Raw genomic sequence first — 18,279 nt, 5'->3', positions numbered from 1 at the left:
TTTTTTTGCTGTGCATGCAGAACGAGCTGCTTCAGCGGTTAGAGAAACATGCCAGCGCTTTGTTTGAGCGTTGTCACAAGATGTAAGAGACGATGAGATGAAAGAGTTCGGCTCCTCGGCTGGTGTTGGAGGCATTTGCTTGAATGTTTTTGCTTGCTTAGTTTAACCTGTCTCACAGAGCGTGAATAAAACCGAACTGCTATGACACCCTGTTGTTGCTGTGCTCTCTCTCTTCAGTATTGAGCCAAAGCTTCAGACTTTTGTTCCCACTTAGTTTCTTTGATCAGAGTCAGGTCAGGTTGTACACATAGTTGACTCTGCACTGTGTAAGTTCATCTGTCTGCGTGAAATCCAGGAAAAAAAGTTTTTTCTTACCTAAGTTTGACCTAATAACTGGCATCTGTGGCTGTGTTTTCCCAGGCCACTGGCAAATTGTAGGTGTGCGAGAGTGTGAGTGTAGGTGTGAGGGGGTTTGGCTTGGCTCTTGTCTGGGCCAATGCTGAGTAAATTACAAGGCAGAGGCAGTCTGAGGATGCAGGCTTACATCCCCCCCTTCCCCTGGCCTGCAGGGCTGCTGGCAGGGCTGATAGTGGTGAGGTTGTTGGGGGGATGATCCTGCTGCAGATGAGGAGGAGGAGGAGGAGGAGAGATTGATAGGCTGTGTCAGGGTGATTTCACCTCAGCAGGAAAGTTCACAGGATGATTCATTGTGAAAATAAGTAAGGAAGAAGGAGAATAGAGACTTCCCTGTTTGCAACTCAAAAGAAAAGCGTCAGACTGCCCTGAAGTTTCTCCAAAAAAGTCTTGTTTTCCTTCTCACCCGAGGCCATGTGGCTCATTTGTTCTCAGTGCGGCCACGCTGAAGATCACTCAGCCTGGCTGTGAAAGAAAGAGAAAGCTGCCGAGAGGTCAATGAGATGACTGAGGCCTGATGTGTTTTCTTTGGCCTCGTTTGGGGTAACAGCTGACCACCCCTCTCCCTTTAAAGGGTTTCCCCATATGGACTTCTGTCACTGTGAAAACATCTTTAAAGGCCCCTCGCGCACTAATGCTTTGTTGTACAAGCACGGACTCACTTAACTAAAAGTCAGAGGTTTCACTGAGCAAGGTGAAAGGAAGTACTGATGTGTTTTTTAGCCAGGGGAAGATAAAAACAGGCAAAAGTTGAATGGAGTCGGGCATAGAGAGCACAGACTGTGTCCTAGTTGTTGTTGTTGTTGTCAAATGGGTTTTTCAGTGTGCTGGAGACCTTGAGGGTGTCACAGCAGGGCCAGCAGGGTCATATCTCAGCAGGGAGGCAGGGAGGAGAGAGGCTGACAAACAGCGTCGGAGGGCTCACATCTCCCCAACACATCACCAGTTACTCTCTAAGATTTCACCACATCATGCATCATGGTTTGCCGTGTTGTTTGAAATATTGTGGGTGTTTTGTTGAGTTGTGTTTTTGCTAAGAAGACTGAAACCACCTCTCGTGTGTGCTAATGACGTAGCAGGCTCAAACTGCTCATCGGTCTCTTAAATGCAGTTCAGTTCAGAAGTTCCCCATCAAGAGAAGCAGCGCCGCTTCCCAAATGTTAGTCTGCTCCTGGATGAGTTCACCTCCAGCATCTACAGCTGAGGAGAAGACACTGCACAGAGCTTGTTTTCAGGTCGACAGGGTCACAGCAGACGGCTTTTAGATCACTCTGGGGAGTTTTATGGAAAATGTCAAGATGTCTCTATAAACACACTGCCTCTCCTGGGGACCTCATGCATGCCCCCATGTTTCTTGGAAAGGACCTGTCAGAGACTTCGCAGAAGTCACGCTGCTAGAAAATCACATAGCATATGTAACAGCCCTGAGATTCAGTGCGATGCTGACCTTTGGTAGCTGTGATTGTGAGTTGAACTGCTTCGTCTTTGAGTGAAAGAGACTAAAATTAGCTTCTGGCTGGACTACAGAGTAAACATGGAGCGTGCTCAGCCAAAGCTGCCTCTCAGCGGACGTGGAGGTCAGAGTGTGTTTCAGAGAAGCTTCCAGGTCAAAGACAAGTTCAGAAATGTCGGCCAGGTAGGAGAGGACTGGCAGATGTGTGTTACTCCTCAGGATATTCCTGAGATTCTCCTACAGATGTGTAAGATGTGATCTCACACCTGTGTCTGACTGAATCGTTGTTCGTACAGTTTATTATCTGACGGCTGTTGTGAAGAGAAAGTGTTTTGTTGTTGTTTTAGGGGAGGGGGAGGTGTTCCGTGTGTCAACACGAGCATTAATGAGCATTCTTTAATGTTAAGATTATTTATTGCGCATACATACTCTATCATTACTGTATAAATCACTCATGCTTTCATTTCAAGCTGTCAACGCCCCAAACCGGCAACAGCATAAATACTAAACGGCTCCTTTTAAACTCAAACTTTCCCTCTCAGCCTCTGTGTGCATTATGTGTAATTTGAGAGCTGAGCGTCTCCATCTCTGTAAGCTGAGGAGGTGTGAGGGGGAGCAGTGACATTAGTTCAGGCGCTGGTCAGTGTTTAGAGGATGGAAGTCACCGTATCAGGTTACATTAATGCCTATTGTTTAGCTGCAGGTAGCAGCATTGCATTAGTAAACAGGCTATTGTCCTGCTAACACTGGACCTGATTATCTCGCTCTTCTTTCTCAGGGTGCAGCTTCTAATAAGAGTCAGTGCTTTATACCTGAGCCTTCAGCTGCTGCCGTGGCACCGTGCAGTCGCAGAAATGGAAAGCTCATTAGTTACACACGTCTGCGGACTTCACCTTAATGAGGTTAACTGGTATATTACCGCAAATATGGCAAATTGCGGCAATGTGGAAATTTAAAGATTGTCTTACCAGGAGCTCAGCAGGCTGCCCCATGTGACAAAAGCCAGTTGCTTTTCCATTAGAAGTCTTGTCACACACAGTGTTTGCAGTAGATCTGCTAACATGTGCCATACCTTGGTTATCAAGAAAGGAAAGTTCTTGAAGTGGTAATGTGAGCTGAGTTTGTGACTGTTCTCCCGGAACAGAAGCTGGGTAATTGCATTACACTGGCATGTTATAGATTTTCAGTGTTTATCTGTTTCACGTCAGCAGGATTTATTTGTTGTCTGACCAGCTCCGTCTCTCTCTCTCTCTCTCTCTCTCTCTCTCTCTCTCTCTCTCTCTCTCTCTCTCTCTCTCTCTCTCTCTCTCTCTCTCTCTCTCTCTCTCTGGCAGCGGTGTCGAACCTGGATGTGGAGAGTAAGCTGACGAAACATTACCAAGCTCCCTGGCACCAGCAGAGGAACGTTTTCCACCCTGCCACGCGGCCAGCATGTGTAGAAGAGCTCCACAGGCAAGCCAACCTCAGCCTGTGGGCCCTGCACCAAGGTGAGGCCCTCAGCACCACTCAGACCCTCTGACCACAACACGGACGAGCAGCTGTTTTACTCTGTCATCCCCAATTCATGCACCTCTGTGTTTTTATTTTTAATGTCATTTAACTACAACACTACACATTTAAACATTTTTTACTATTTACTTTGTGTCTTACATCATATAATAAGACACTTCTGGGATACATTTCCACAAAAAAGGTCTGCGTGTTGTTGTATGTTCTGTCACTGGTGCCGTTCTGCCCTCTAGTGGGTGTATTTTGAAACCGCAGCCTGGTTGTCAGAGGAGTGTGACTCGAGGCATTAGACGTCATATATGGTAAATGTTCTTTTGCTGCGGTGGTGAATAATATAAACACACCTGTGCAGACCAGTACAGCTGCAGTCAATCATGTTTGGTAATTACTCCGGTGATAGTTTGTGTGGTTGTTGTTGAGTGCGTTGTGTGAAAATGTGCCACTGCTAACTACACAGACAATAAAATTAATTCACTGCCTCTCTGACTTAATGACTTCACATTAAAAGCTTGACAAATGCAATATTTATTGCAGGCCCGTTGTACTAATGGCTTTGTATTATAATGTCTCCACCCATTTCATTTCTGCCCTGGGTTTCCTTGTTTGTCTAAATCTGAGGTTAAAGGAAAGTAGTTTGTCTTAAGTCTAAACCGACATACTCATTTAAACACTGAAAGTTATTGGTTGCTTTAATTGTTTCTCCTGTCTATGGGGATATTGTTTCAGAAAAATGTGGACCTTTACGGAGACACTGGACCTGTTTCAATTTATGTTATGTGTGTGTGTGGATATAGGGAAGTCGCACACAGCATGTCCTCAGTGTTTTACGTGACTTGTTTGTTGTAGGTCATCAGAAGAGAGGATCGGGCAGCAGGGAGCGGAGGGTTACCATCTCGATCTCGGCCGTGCCCCCGATGCCCATGTACCCCTCCCCTCACGTCATCCAGAGACAAGGACAGGGGAGCACAAATCTGACGACGGTGAGGACACTAACATCTGATCCTAACAGCTTTTCTACTTGATTTGTACATTTTAATCTGATTTTTAGGAAGTCAGGGAGCCAGTGAATACAGCAGAAGATCAAAGGTCAAAGTGAATCTTCTTTTTGTGGCCATATTAAATTATTATTAAACTATATAACAACATTTTACACAGTTTCTCCTTTGATTCTGTTTCTGTTTCAACTGTGTACTTGGATTCACTGCATTAAGTATTGAGCATCTTGAATATTTTTTTAAATGCTACATGCATTTACTGTTATGCAGAGATGTTTGATGTACTTCAGAAGGTAAATTCACGTTTCTTCCCCACAAGCAGCCAGAGAGACATTTTAGAGACGCAGCAGCACAGTTGACACAAACACAGGTAAAGGTGGACTGTGTTTGGAGTGTGTTTCATGTTGCCTGTGCACAGCAGGTTGTTTAAACTTGAAGTTATATTCACTTTTCATCACCTAAAGCTAAATGTAGCTTCAGTCTCTAAAGAAAGTTTTTTTTTTTCCCAAAGCCATCAACCTGCCCTGCCTCAAAAATAATTTCAGTTTACATTCTCTTCCTCGCCAGGTTTACCCATGCATTGTTGTCTGTTTTGTTGATGTATTTGTTCATGTCGAATACCTCCATGTTCATTCCTGTCATGTGTTTTTGTTGTCCTTCTTTTTTTTTTGTTTGTTTTCGCCCTGTAATTCAGTTTGAATCCACCCGCTCCTCCTCCCCTACCGAATGTTGCCGCTTCTCTCCCTGGAGCAGAAAGGTATTGGTCCCTTCCTTCCTCCCTCCCTCCCTCCCTGGTTCCTACGTTCTCCTTCTAACACTGTATTTCACAACTCCTTACCTGTTCTTGTTTGTCTGACTCCTTCTAATTTACATAACAAATCCTTTTTTTAATGCATGCCTACTGAATACAGTTTTCTCTGGCAGTGGTAGTGTCCTGCTCCACCCAGTTAGTAAAATGGGGAAATAGTTTGCTGTGAAACACAACAAGAGCACCACTTTAAAGTTTCATCGACGGCGACACATCATACATTTACGCCTGAGACGGTTGTTGTTGGGGTTCATGTGAGGGGCCGGGCTTTGAGCTTGCAGTATGTGAGGAATGTGTATGTGAGGGCCACAGTCACAGCCGCCCAGCAGCCTGGGTTTCTCTAATGATAGGGTCGACTTCTCGAAGCTTGCGCCTGTGATTACCCATGATTCCTCTGTGCTGCGGTTTCCCCAGTACACCCATCCCCGAAAGAGCTGACAGCCTCATGTTTCTCTCTCTGCGCTCACCAAATATATCGTCTTTGATGCCCACTGTGAGAAAGAAACGAGCCCGTGGACAGGGGCAAACACCAAACACTGCCACTCCTTTTTTTCCCCCTCTCACCCAGTGTGTGTCCACTCTTCTTCCCTGTCCGTCACCGTCTCTTTCCTTCACTCTTTCGTCTCGCTCATCCTTCCTCCTAAAACCGCCTTTCTGTTTTTGAAACAAATAAGCTGTAAATGGTCTCCCTTTGATTTCTTCTTTTTTTTTTCTACTACTACTTGGGAGAAGTTTCCAAGGAAACGGTTTTCTTTTGTGGCCGGGGTTTTGTCAGGGTCTCATTGGTCTGCTGGGAACAGAGAGCACAAAGGCTTGAGAGCTGGCTTTAAATGGGGGTGGGAGGTTGTCGAGTTGTGGAGGTGGGAACCAGTTGAGCCTGAGAATCAGTCCCAGTTTCACATGTGCCTCTCTGTAGGAATCTCAAGGTAAGAATTTAATAGACTTAATTCATTTAGCATGGAGGTACAAGTTATAGGGGATCTACTGTATTCAAGTATGAGAGTCCGAGGAGGCCCATGGAAAAAGGATGTGGAGTTGTGGGGTAGTCTGAGGGGAGGACTGTGCGGTGATTGATACTGAAACTCGGAGGAATGCTGCTGTGAAGTATTTCCTCTCTAATGTTTCCAGAGACTCATTATTATGCAGGAGACTCGCATAGGTGCCACAGATTGTCAGAGCATGAGCTAAGAGTTTCCAAAGTGGCACGTTAGGACTGAAAATGACTGTTTACACCGTTTGTCACATTTCTGTCCTGTGCTGCGGTTGTTGTGTGAAGGAGACTTAGACTTAGGATTTAACATATGCTTCACAGTGTGTTCCAAACCTCTGACTGGTCTGACATATTTGCAGTCTTGGATACAGTCAGGTAGTCAGTGCTGTTCTTTTTTTTTTTTCAGGTATAACAATATTTTCTGATTTGAACATGTTGTAATTCAGAACTTTTCCTACGTAGAAATTTTGCATGAAACCTACTGATTAGATTCTCTGATTCTTTCCATTCTCTCTCACTAAAGCATGTTTTGTATTTCCATTACTTTAATGAGTTTTCTCTGCACTCCAACACTCTCCAACATGAAACTCAGCTGCTGGAAGGGCCTGTTTATTGATTTACCTCTGCTCAGACAGTAAGCAGTCTTTGCTGCAGATTAATAAGAAACTAATCTCTTCTTCTAGCCATTAGCTCTTTCCCAGATAAACAGTTTTTGACAGCACCAGTGCAGTCCCTGATTTTAATCACTGTACTCTACACATTTCGCTCTCTGAAGCTGAGTTTTATCTCTCTTTTTTTTTCTTTTTTAACTCTGCTGTGCCATTTCCCATGTAATGCCACCTAACCTCAACACCCTAACCATGCAAATATCCATCTGTTGCAGGCTGCGCCCCCTGACCCTGACACTGACGGGGTGGCTCTAGGTCACCGGTCTAAGTTTCCCATCCCTAACATCCCCTCCACCCTGGACAAGCAGACTAACTGGTCTAAAGCCTTGCCGCTGCCAACCCCAGAGGAAAGAATGAAAAGCAGTTCCCAAGTCATCACCTCATGTGTCATCCCCATTAATGTGACCGGTAAACTTGAAGCACTTAATGTTTTCTGAATGTGTTTCTGAATGTGTTGTGTACATGTTCTCCATCAGCAATGCTAGCTTTTTTGCTTTTTATGCTAAGCTAAGTTAAGCTAATCATCTCCTGACTCTAGTTCAATGGTCAGCATACAGCCATGAGTGGTATCAATCTTCTGGTCTAACTATTAGCAAGAAACGAATAAGCATATTTCCCAATGAACTATACCTTTAAAATTGTGATACTGATTCCAGTCATAGTGCCCAGCCCCCTACCTAACTCTAAAACCCATTAACTAACACATTATATTTGACAGAGCTAGGCTAGGTGCCCGCCCCCCATCATTTCATGTCTTTATGCTAAGGTAAGCTAACGTTTTCCTAGCTAGTCATATTTAACAGACACAGAATGGTTTTGATCTTCTCGTGTATCTTTTAGAAAAAAGCCACATTTGCCAAACATACTGTAACACGTACTGTTGTTCAGTGTACAGTATATGCCAGTGTTCAACAGATTTCTGCACACTTTCTGTTAGCACCGTGTTAGCACTGCTAATTAACATCAACAGTTGTTATGTTACAACACCTGTTGCAATACAAAAAAAAAAATTAGTTAATTGTTAAATGTCATCATTATCAGAGGCATTAATTTGTCTACTGAAAATCAGTGTCAATGTGCAAGTCATGCTTTGGGCCCTGTTAACTTTCATTCTCGTGCTTTTGTGCTTTGTGCCTGCTGTTGCAAAGAGGCAGGTTGCTGTGACATGAATGCTAATTAGTTCTGTCCAGATTGTTGAAAAGGCCTGCCCGATGTTATTTGCTCACATTGACTCAAAGGGAGAGTTATACGCCAACACTGGCTGAGTCAGAGACAGTTGAGGACAAAAAAATGCACATTGTAAGCAAAGTCCAGTAATTGCTATGGTGCTGAAAAGCCTGACCTGCTATCACATGATAGTCATAATGTATGGTGAGGGAGAGGCAGGAAAACAAAGAGGAAACACAAAAAGAAACCAGAGACAGAAACCGTCACAGCAGGATTTTCCCTTTGGTTTGTAAAAGCATCAACATGTTGACTTTATTGTTTATGTCTTGTGACTGTTTTTTTTTTCATGTGTTTGATAAGGGTCAACTACATTCTTTTGATTTCTTTACTTTTCCTAGTCTGACAAGTTAGACCAAGAAGTCAGTAACTCCATATTCAGACAGGGAGTTTGTTTTACTGTGGCTTTGAGCTCCATCAGGTAGTTGTCCTCCACTGCTGACTGCTATTTTAGTAGAATGTTTAATTTAGTTCAGCTGATTGAAACACATTTCTCTTTAACTCTCACAGCGTCAGAGTTAAAGAAGGAATCGCTGCAGTTGCCACTAAACAAAGATTCCTCACATGTCCCGTCTCCGTTGCAGGGGTCGGCTTTGACAGAGATGCTAGTGTGCGCTGCTCGCTCGTTCACTCGCAGTCTGTGCTTCAGAGGAGGAGGAAGCTGAGGAGACGGAGGACTGTCGCTGGCGTTCCCAGACAGGTGCAGCAGGATTTAGGTATGTTGCTTAATCTGATTCTGCCTGTCAGTCACAAACACACCTGATATCTGAAGGTGAATTTAAGCTGCTGCTGTAATAAAGGTAATGTTTATATTATTTACTGTAATTTCTGACATAATCTTTGATTTCACTTTGAGAAACATGGCTTAGTATTAAGTCTAAATCATATGTTATGACATTCTGTCACTGGGAAAACAAATGTGCTTTACAAAGTAATTCAAAGCCATTATGTGTTAAAATATATCCGACATGAGTAACCTAAGAGATCAGCTATATAATATATTAACATAAATATGACAGACATCACCTTGTGATTGGAGGCATATTTTTAGTGTTGCTTTGTTCTGTTTTCAAGGTATTTTGGGGAATGTCATGCTTTTATTAGACAGTCAACAGCACAGCGATGACAGGAAATGAGCAGAGAGGTGTAGGGAATGATTAATGACGAGTGCCTTAAACCTTATAAAACTAAGGATTTTTGTGCATAAAAATTAATAAAGTGTTCATCATCGTCTGATCTCAGTTTTTTAGTTTAATTCCATTTTCTAATGCCTCGCATTCTTGTACCCTTTCTTCTCCCAGACTCGGATGACTCTCCAGGTTCCAGAGAGCGGACAGTGATAGTTCATGCCAGTCCAGATATCACGCCCTCCAACGAGGAGCTGGCCAGCCATCTCAGCACCAGAGACTCAGGTTGCCAGACAGAAGACTTTCTGATCTCAGGAGCACCATCTCGGAGGAGGATCAGGGCCCAGAGAGTCCAGGGAGTCTCCGTCTCCCTCTCTCACTCTGCAGGCAACATCTCCTCACTGCCGGACAGCTCTGACGCCATGTTCACTGCCTCGGTGGGTGCACGTCTGCGCTCCAGGAGTCTGCCCCGAGACGGGAGCCGGATGATGAACGACGGGCATAATGACAGCGATGATGAGGAGGAGCTTTCCCCCTTCGGCACTGACCACTTCCTGTCTGGACCCGGGGAGTTGATTCTGAAGGATGAAGAAGAGAGCACAGATGACCAGGCCATGTCTGAACACCAGTTGGGCCTGAAGTATAAGCAGCTCTCTGAGAGTCCGGAGCGCAGCTGGATGGAGAGGACCAGATCCCAGCTGCCCAGGAAGGCCGACATGGGCAGCTGTGAGATCTCATCCAGTTCAGACACCTTCAGTAGCCCTGTCCACTCCGTTTCAGCTGCAGGGGTGCTGGGAGGCCAGATGGACCATAAGGAGGACCACCAGTCTTCCAGCGGCAACTGGAGTGGGAGTAGCTCCACCTGCCCCTCACAGACCTCGGAAACAATTCCCCCTGCCGCCTCTCCCCCGCTGACCGGCTCCTCACACTGTGACTCTGAGCTCTCCCTAAACGCTACCATTCACGCCAACGATGACCACACCGGATTCATGCTGGACCACTACCAGGGCCTCAGGACCCAGAGGGCAGGCTCCTTCTCCTCCACAGCTATGGACATATTAGAGGAAGTAGGGGTCAGCACTCCCATTGAGCGGGAGTGGAGTTATCACCACCCTGAGCCCCCACGCCCACAGGACTTCAGCCCTGAGCCGAGCAGAGAAGCCGAGAGCAGCCTGGGCTGCCCGAGCTTCACCAGCATGGCCACCTGTGAGAGCAGCTACTCTGACAAACCGCCGTCGGAGAAGGCAGACACCGTCTCACACTACTCTGTAGACACTGAAGGGTACTACACCTCCATGCACTTTGACTGTGGTCTGAAAGGCAGCAAAAGCTTCACTTACAACTATGCAGCCTCTGGCTCTGACTGTGGCCTGTCTGACTTTAGTGGTCACATGACCCTGAGGAGACGCTGCCTCTCTTTAAGAAAACCAAAGGTGAAGCCGTCTCCGCCGAAGAGGAGCTCATCCTTAAGGAAAATATGCAGCGAGGGGAACATCCCTGACAAGAAAGAACCAAAGATTACGTGTGGGCAGCAACTTCCACTGTCTTCCAAGGAGAGGAACCTGCAGCTGGCTTTGCCTGGCTCTCCAGGTCGTTTAGAAAACTCTTCACTCTCCAGAGAGCCACTTGTGGTCTGGGGGGTGGAGGGCTCAGCCGATCTACCTGACCTAGGTGTTTTTAGCTCCACAGATGCACATTCATTTAAGGATGAGGGGGTTGTACAGTCGGACTACGCAGACCTGTGGCTGCTGAATGATTTAAAATCCAGCGATCCTTACCGATCTTTGTCGAACTCCAGCACAGCTACAGGTACGACTGTTATCGAATGCATCAAGTCGCAGGAAAGCTCGGAGTCCCAGACTTCCCAGTCTGGCTCCAGAGCCACCACTCCATCGCTTCCGTCAGTGGAGGGTGAGTTTAAGCTAACTTCTCCGGAGAAGCTGGCAGCCCTGGCCAGCCCATCCAGTGGCTACTCCAGTCAGTCAGAAACCCCCACCTCATCATTCCCCACCACCTTCTTTCCTGGGCCTCTGTCACCATCCAGCGGCAAGAGGAAGCCCAAAGTCCCAGAGAGGAAGTCGTCTCTTTCCTCGCTGACGCTTCAGTCCCTGTCCGGCAGGGATGGAGCCACCTCGAAGAGAGACCTGGAGCTGCCCATAATCCCTCCCTCCCACCTCGACTTAAGTGCCCTTCACACTGTCAACAAACCCTCAGCTTACAGGACCCAGATTCAGACCCTTCACCAAAACAAACAAAAAGCTGCAGGGTCAGCCAAAGCTGCAGCACCCACTAACTCAGAGGTGTTTAATGCTCACTCCATGTCCATCACACCCACAGTGCTGCACTCCGTACAGCTCCGGTCCGTCAGTAAGGAAACCGAGGGAAGTCACGAGGACAGAACAGCTTCCAAACTGAAATGTCCCACCGTGAACTTAAAAAGCACACTTTCAAGTAGTAAATCATTAGAGCTTAACAGTCCACTGTTATACAACTCTCATCATCATCATCATCATCACACATCCTCAGAGATGTTTGAATCAGTGTTTACCTCAAATGAAGAGCTCGCGTGTGGAGAAGCAGCTTGTCAGAGCGAGACGAGGAACAAGCAGGACAGAGAGGCTCCTTTAGAGAGTATGGCAGCATGCAGACTGCAGTCAGAGCCGTCGGTGGACATCCATGAGACGTCCACAAGTGAGGAGGGAGAGACGTGCAGAGAGTCAGTAGAAACACCCGTCTGCTCTGGAGACTGCAGCTCGCAGTCACAGCCATTACAGCAGCACAGAACTGAGCCCCCTGAGGAACCAATGGGTTCTGCTCCCTCTGTTCTGCACAGCTCACCCAACAGATCCAACAGTCTTGATAAAGTGCCTGCTACTGACGGTCAATCAGAGTCGCCGCAAGAGAGTCCAACTGGTAACGACGGCTGCGGAGAAGAGGAGTACGAGTCATCAGGTGTTTCAGCCGAAAGTGCCTCTCAGGACGGCAAGGACGAGTCCACAGCGGAGACAGAGGATTACTTCAGCAAAGGTATTTTATTACCCTTATGCATGTTATATATGTAATGAATTTTGACATTGATAGAGGCTGATTGACTGGGGTGGATGTACTGACCCTGGTGTGAAACAGGCTGGGGAACCCTGTTTGAGTTCTTACCCAGCCTGCTGACTTCTGCTTCTTTATAAGGGATGCTGAAAAAAGGGTTTGTGTAGAATATACTGTATATGCACTGCACCCAGAGGCTGACTGATCTGTGTCAACAGACTCTACACCCAGTGACAGTGCAGTGTCCCCGCTGAGTGACGAGCCAAGGCCAGAGGACGACAGTGTGTTTCTGTCTCCCACCAAAACTCGCACCACTGAGGATCTGTTTGCGATGATTCACAGGTATTATTCACAGTCTGTGGCACGGCACGTTGTTTGTGTTTGTGTTTGTGCTGTGTGTGTTTACACAGATTCTTTAAGTGCATTTCTTCATTCTCAGATCCAAAAGGAAAGTGTTGGGTAGGAAGGACTCCGCTGAGTTAGGTGTGAGGAGCCGCCTCGGTGCTGCATCAGGGAACACGCCACCCAGCAGCGCGGTCAGCGCCACCGGCAGCACTGTGAGCTCCCCCATCTCACTGGCGTCGCCCTCCCCCGCTGTGACCCCACCGGGCCTGCAGAGAGTCCCTGGGCCCATCTACAGGAACGCCAAGAAGTCCAGCACCTCCAACGAGGAGTTCAAACTGCTGCTGCTTAAAAAGGGCAGCCGCTCGGACTCTAGCTACCGCATGTCGGCTACAGAGATCCTCAAGAGCCCAATCGCTCCTAAATCTCCTGGAGATTCTGTGACGGAGTTGCCCAGACAGCCCGAGGAGCCTGCCTCCCCCGTGCAACAGCAGCAGCACAATTCAGGACCAGATCAGCTCTCCAGCCCCTACCCCAGAGCCAACGCTGAGGGCTTCTCCCCGAAATCCTTCCCCACGTCTGCTGCTTCCAGGCAGGGCCGCTCCAGGATCCCCCCGCCCGCCAACAGCAGCCGCTACGGCATGCGCAGCCGATTGTACTCAGCACCCATGCAGGCCATTTCTGAGGGTGAGACAGAGAACTCAGATGGAAGTCCTCATGATGACCGCTCATCACAGGGCTCCACGTAGAACGAAGTGTTAAAAGGTATGAAATTATTTTGCTAGTTTACAGAGAAAAGAAATCGACCAGAGTTATAATATATATGAGATGTGGTGAGGGCAGGAGCAGCCATGAGGTTCATTTGGTAAAAAGAATAAAATAAATTAACTGTTTGTGGCTGGTTTTTTTTTTTTTTTAGCTGTTTCCTATTCTTTTTTTCTGTGGATACTTTAAATAAAACATTTACCTGTTTTCAAAAATATTTTATATGCACAATATTTCTAAAAAAGAAAAACTGCTTAATGAAACAAATAGTTAGAATCAGGGAACAAGGATATTTAGCTTCTGCTTTTTTTTTTTTAGAAAAATATGATTTATGGCCAGAAATTATAGGCAAAACATTTTCAGAAAAACAGGCTTAAACATATTTTGTTATAAGCCATATAACTGACTCCCTTCCTTCAGCCCTCATAGAGTATAATAACGTTTAATCTTTGCTGTTCTGCTGACAAAAACTGTCTGAAATTGATTTTTTTATCAATATCTTGTGAAATAGACAAATATATTGTATTAACTGTATGTATTCTGTGAATACCTATGCAATTAGACACACAATTTGTACATTTCCTCAAACCAGTTATACCAAAATTATTTTGATACCCCCCAGCTGAACATCAGGACAAACACTGTGTGAGAAACATCGGAAAAAAACAATGTGACGCCTCAGTGCATCTGTTCGAACTGATGGAAAACTGCATTTCATGTGATGTGTTTGTATATTTTCCTCCGGTCCTTTTTAAAAGCACATAGTAAATTATATCAAAGAAGGCGTACTGTGACAGCATTTTAAAATTCTCATGCAATAACATGATGTGATAAGAGGCGAGACAGGAAATGTCAGAGCCGAGCACTAACTTGACAATCTTGGGAGACAAGAACGGAGCAGGTGTTAACATGGGAGATGAAAAAGTGATCAAAAAGTTGGAGGGTGGTGAAACTGGAGAGCTGTAAGAGAACAAGGAGGTCAAATGTTTAAGAAGAAAAACGTAATAATGGTCATTTCTGGTTTGCTGACTTGGTGTGTTTACGAATTGTTGAAAGAGGCGAGTGGAACGTGTTCAGGAGGATCAAATAAACCGTATTTTACTCAGCAAGTGACAAAGCAGCTTTGGGCCTCAGCAAGTTGAGTGTTTTTGTGAGATGTTTCAGTTTTGATGGAGAACGTAGGGTTAACTTTGGAGCCAGGTTATCGTCTGTGATGGAGAGAAAAGGTTCTGGATTTGATTATGTGGCATTTGCTGCTGTTTTGTACCAGATGATGGTCTGTTTTATTCCCCATCAAAAATATAACGCTCATATTTTCTGTGTCTGAATAATCTAAATATATTTATTTTTATAACGGACACAGAAAATCTCCATACAGCCCCCACGTGATTTGTTTTACACCTTCAAAAAAACTAAAACTGAAGTCTTTTAATGAAAATATGCAATGAATTGCTGGAATTTTTAAACATGTTTTATTCAAATACTTATTCTGTTTATAAGAGACGATTTTAAATCTTATTTGAGACACTGGTTGCAGAGACAAACAGGAAAGCAACTCATTAGATGTCATTAAAAGATGGCAAAAACAGTCATAAGCTAGAAGAGAGGTTATCGTTGTAACCCTGGCACTCTGAAGCTGTGTTCTTTCTTTTTTTTGGTCCCATGTTTTCACCATCTTTTTATAAGTAAACTGATGGTTATCAGCCATCATGCAAAGCTGAGGAGTCTGCGCAGCCATATTTCCATATGGAAGACTGTTCTTCACTATTGGTACACTGTAAATATCAAATTAATTTTGGCCTTAATGGTGATTCTCCATTACTAATGCAATTACAAATAACAGGGTACACAATGGATTATGTCTGTGAACCTTCATTCCACGTTTTTTTTTTTTTTTTTGCACTGATAAAGTGATGTTTGTGAAGTTTCATTAGTCTCTTGCTATACCTGGAGATATTTATAGAGCTTTACGTGGAGCCGTCGGACTCTCCTTTGAATAATATCCACGCTCTGCGTACGCTTTAGAAGTGGAGTAGATGCTTCTGCCAAAGGCTAGAACGTGTACACGTTAGTGGCATTGAACTGTTTTTCTATTCTTGTTTACTTGACTCAAATGTTCTTGAAAACACAAACCGATACTAAAAAAAGAATTACAGCGTAACGTATGGTACTAGACACATTTCATTTCACATCGACCTCTTTATAGTAAACTGTAGGTGTCAGCTTTGTATTTTTTTGTACAGAACTTGTAAATACAATAACTTTTGGAAATGTCACAAAGGTTGTTGAATTGCTTCTTATGTAAAAAAAAATGTTTTCAAAGTTTACATTAATTTCAAACCTTTGTATATTTTTGAGCTGTGGAACACTTTGTCTTGTATTTATTTTTTAGTAAGCATTGTGGAAATCCCATAGTAAAACCTATCAAAGCCAACTGCTAGCACCACAGGCTGCTTAGCAAATGTGTATAAAAAGACAAATAAATGTGACTGCTCTGAAAACGACTCTGCTGATCTGTGGTGAAGTTGATGGGTCTCATTTTAAAGTATTTGAATCCTTTCCTCGCTGTAGGGCTCTCGTGGCTTCAATGCAGATATAAAATATGGCTTCTCACCTTGTTACAGTGCAAGTTGTCATCACATGAAGTTATTATTCAGTCACAAAAACAACCGATGTTCTTCAGTGGGCTTCGGCTTGGTCTCAGTACCTTTATATGGCACCATCTGTAAATGGTTTCGGCTCAGGATGGCAGAATTAGAAAAACACTACATAAATGTGGTTAAAATTATATTCATGAACAACTGGAGAACTGTGATCCTACAAAGCACTGTAACATTAAATCACAGACTCATATCCAAATTGCAATTTTAGATTTTTTGAACTGTTTTGTTGTTTCACATACTGTAAAATGACAATAAAACACCCTGAGAGTTTTGAGCGATGCTCTGAACCATCATCTCCAAATAATCTCACTTTAAGTTCTTCTAGATTATGCTGGTGTTGTTATACTGACCCTGAATCAGGCTGGTGTACAATGAGCTGCGGCATCTTACCACAGCCAATGACACACTGCCTCTGAGTCAGACCTAACACTAGAGGGTGTTCTTCGGCTGAATACACAAGAGAATGTCCACGGGGTAATTTAATGCAAATTGGGTGTAAATTTAAATTAGGCCTCTTTGTGTTCTGGCCAGAGAAATAACACAGCTGTGATTTTTTTTTTTTTCAAACCTCTGGACATGTTCCTCTTGACATAACAGACTGAGCTCTTAGCTGTACTTCTACACATGTCATTTTTGCATGTGTTATGTCAGTTTCATGGTCGCGCTCCAACACCAAAGTCAGTGTGAATTCTCTTTGTTGCTCTGGCTAATGTCGAGCGAGCCTGTGACGGACAAAAACGCCTTGTTCTCAGTCAGTACATGTCAACTGAGCTCAGACTGTATGTGAAGGGGAAAAAAGAAGGTAAACAAAGCGCTGGACTGTTTGGCATCCCAAGTGGGTACCCATCAAAGGGCACCCTGACTGTGAACCCTGACCTCAATTAACATCGGAGACTGGAAGGCTGGGTATGAGCGGTAGGTGGTGTAGGAATCGAGTATTTTTGTTCTTAAGCAAAATTTATGGCATGTTTCACAATAGTAATGCGTGTAATTGGCCCAGATGGAAAATAAAATGGAAGTACAATGACTTGTGGTCCGCTCCATAGCACCTAACCATGAGGGGTTATGCTTCAAGCTTTGATGGTGGTTGACTACAGAGATGTCTTTCTCGTGTTTGTCTTTGTGCTGGACAGCAGGCTTTGTGTCATTATTTGCCCTCTGGCTCTAAGACAGTACAGTCGACATTGTATAGGCCTTAAAAGCAAATGTCAGCTCAATATGACTTTTATCATTGACTGATTGTGGAAAACACAGACAAAGGCAAGTAAAAGACCTTCAAAAGAACACAGAGCTTCTCGGCTCTCGCTCACTGCAGCCGCGAGGGACTGTACGAAAATGATCAGAGCGGTGGCTGCTTTGTGAGGGCATTTTTATTTTATTATTTTTTTTGTTTGTTTGTTTTTCCCCTTTTTGTGGTTTATATATATATATTTTTAAATAGACCTAATAGTTACATCAGTGAGGTGGTGTTAATGTGCGCCACAAGCCAAAAATTAAGCCGAAACATTTTCAACTCATGGAGACAGGTTTCAGCATCGTTTTGAGGAACTCGGATGAATTTAAGCTAAATCCCATCTCTCTGTTGACTTTGTATGCAACGGTGCTGCCTCCAAAATTCACTTCACATTTTGTCTGAACACACAGGGACAGGACTTTATTAAGCTGAGGTCCAAAGGAAATATTTATAACCCTGGGGAGGTTCTTGCTTTTTATGAATTTAAAGAGGAGGTTCAGCTCCCCTCCCCACCTCAGTCATTTTTGTACGGTCCCTAAGTGCAAGGAGCAATCAAAGGACCTGCAGAGGACTCACTTATATGTGATTATAATTGTGCTGCTTGACTAGTGGGTTAAATTTAGGACCATTAAGTCTCCGTATTTGGATTTATAATGTTTAGTGACACATTTTTCCAAGATACACACACACAAAGACAAAACTGCACCTGATCCATACATAATGAGTTGGTATTGGCTGTCATGATGACAGTAATATTAACATTTATGGGTCTATTTTTGGCTAACAAGTATTGATTGGAATGGTGCAGCATGTGAAATGCACACTTAGTCTTGCTCTGAGCTTTTTTCCCCCACATGTGAGCAATACTGACTGAAGACAGGGTGGGGGAAGGGACACCGAAGAGGTAACCACACCAAAGTCACCACCATGCCACCAGGGCATATTGTGAGGCTCATTATAGTGCATTAAACAGGCTCCCTGTGGAACAATGAGAGGCCCTGGGGCCCCTGAGGCAGAGCCTGAGGCTGGTTGGGACTGATATGT

General features: G+C 44.6%; 1 protein-coding gene across 1 annotated transcript in view; it reads left to right on the top strand.

Annotated features, from left to right (window-relative positions):
* Positions 1-13,503, top strand: part of nhsa (Nance-Horan syndrome a (congenital cataracts and dental anomalies)) — a 49,088-nt gene extending 35,585 nt beyond the window's left edge. The window contains exons 2-9 of the mRNA XM_041040873.1: positions 3,202-3,354; positions 4,223-4,356; positions 5,066-5,128; positions 7,054-7,246; positions 8,647-8,778; positions 9,364-12,216; positions 12,450-12,573; positions 12,671-13,503. Coding sequence (XP_040896807.1) covers positions 3,202-3,354; positions 4,223-4,356; positions 5,066-5,128; positions 7,054-7,246; positions 8,647-8,778; positions 9,364-12,216; positions 12,450-12,573; positions 12,671-13,322 — 4,304 coding nt within the window. The 3' untranslated portion in view covers positions 13,323-13,503. The remainder of the gene's footprint in view (positions 1-3,201; positions 3,355-4,222; positions 4,357-5,065; positions 5,129-7,053; positions 7,247-8,646; positions 8,779-9,363; positions 12,217-12,449; positions 12,574-12,670) is intronic.
* The last annotated feature ends 4,776 nt before the right edge of the window (positions 13,504-18,279 follow it).

This window comes from Toxotes jaculatrix, chromosome 6, assembly GCF_017976425.1.
Source record: "Toxotes jaculatrix isolate fToxJac2 chromosome 6, fToxJac2.pri, whole genome shotgun sequence".
Taxonomy (NCBI): Eukaryota; Metazoa; Chordata; class Actinopteri; family Toxotidae; genus Toxotes; species Toxotes jaculatrix.
The sequence above is the reverse complement of the archived record's forward strand: the minus strand, read 5'-3'. Positions and strand labels throughout refer to the sequence as shown.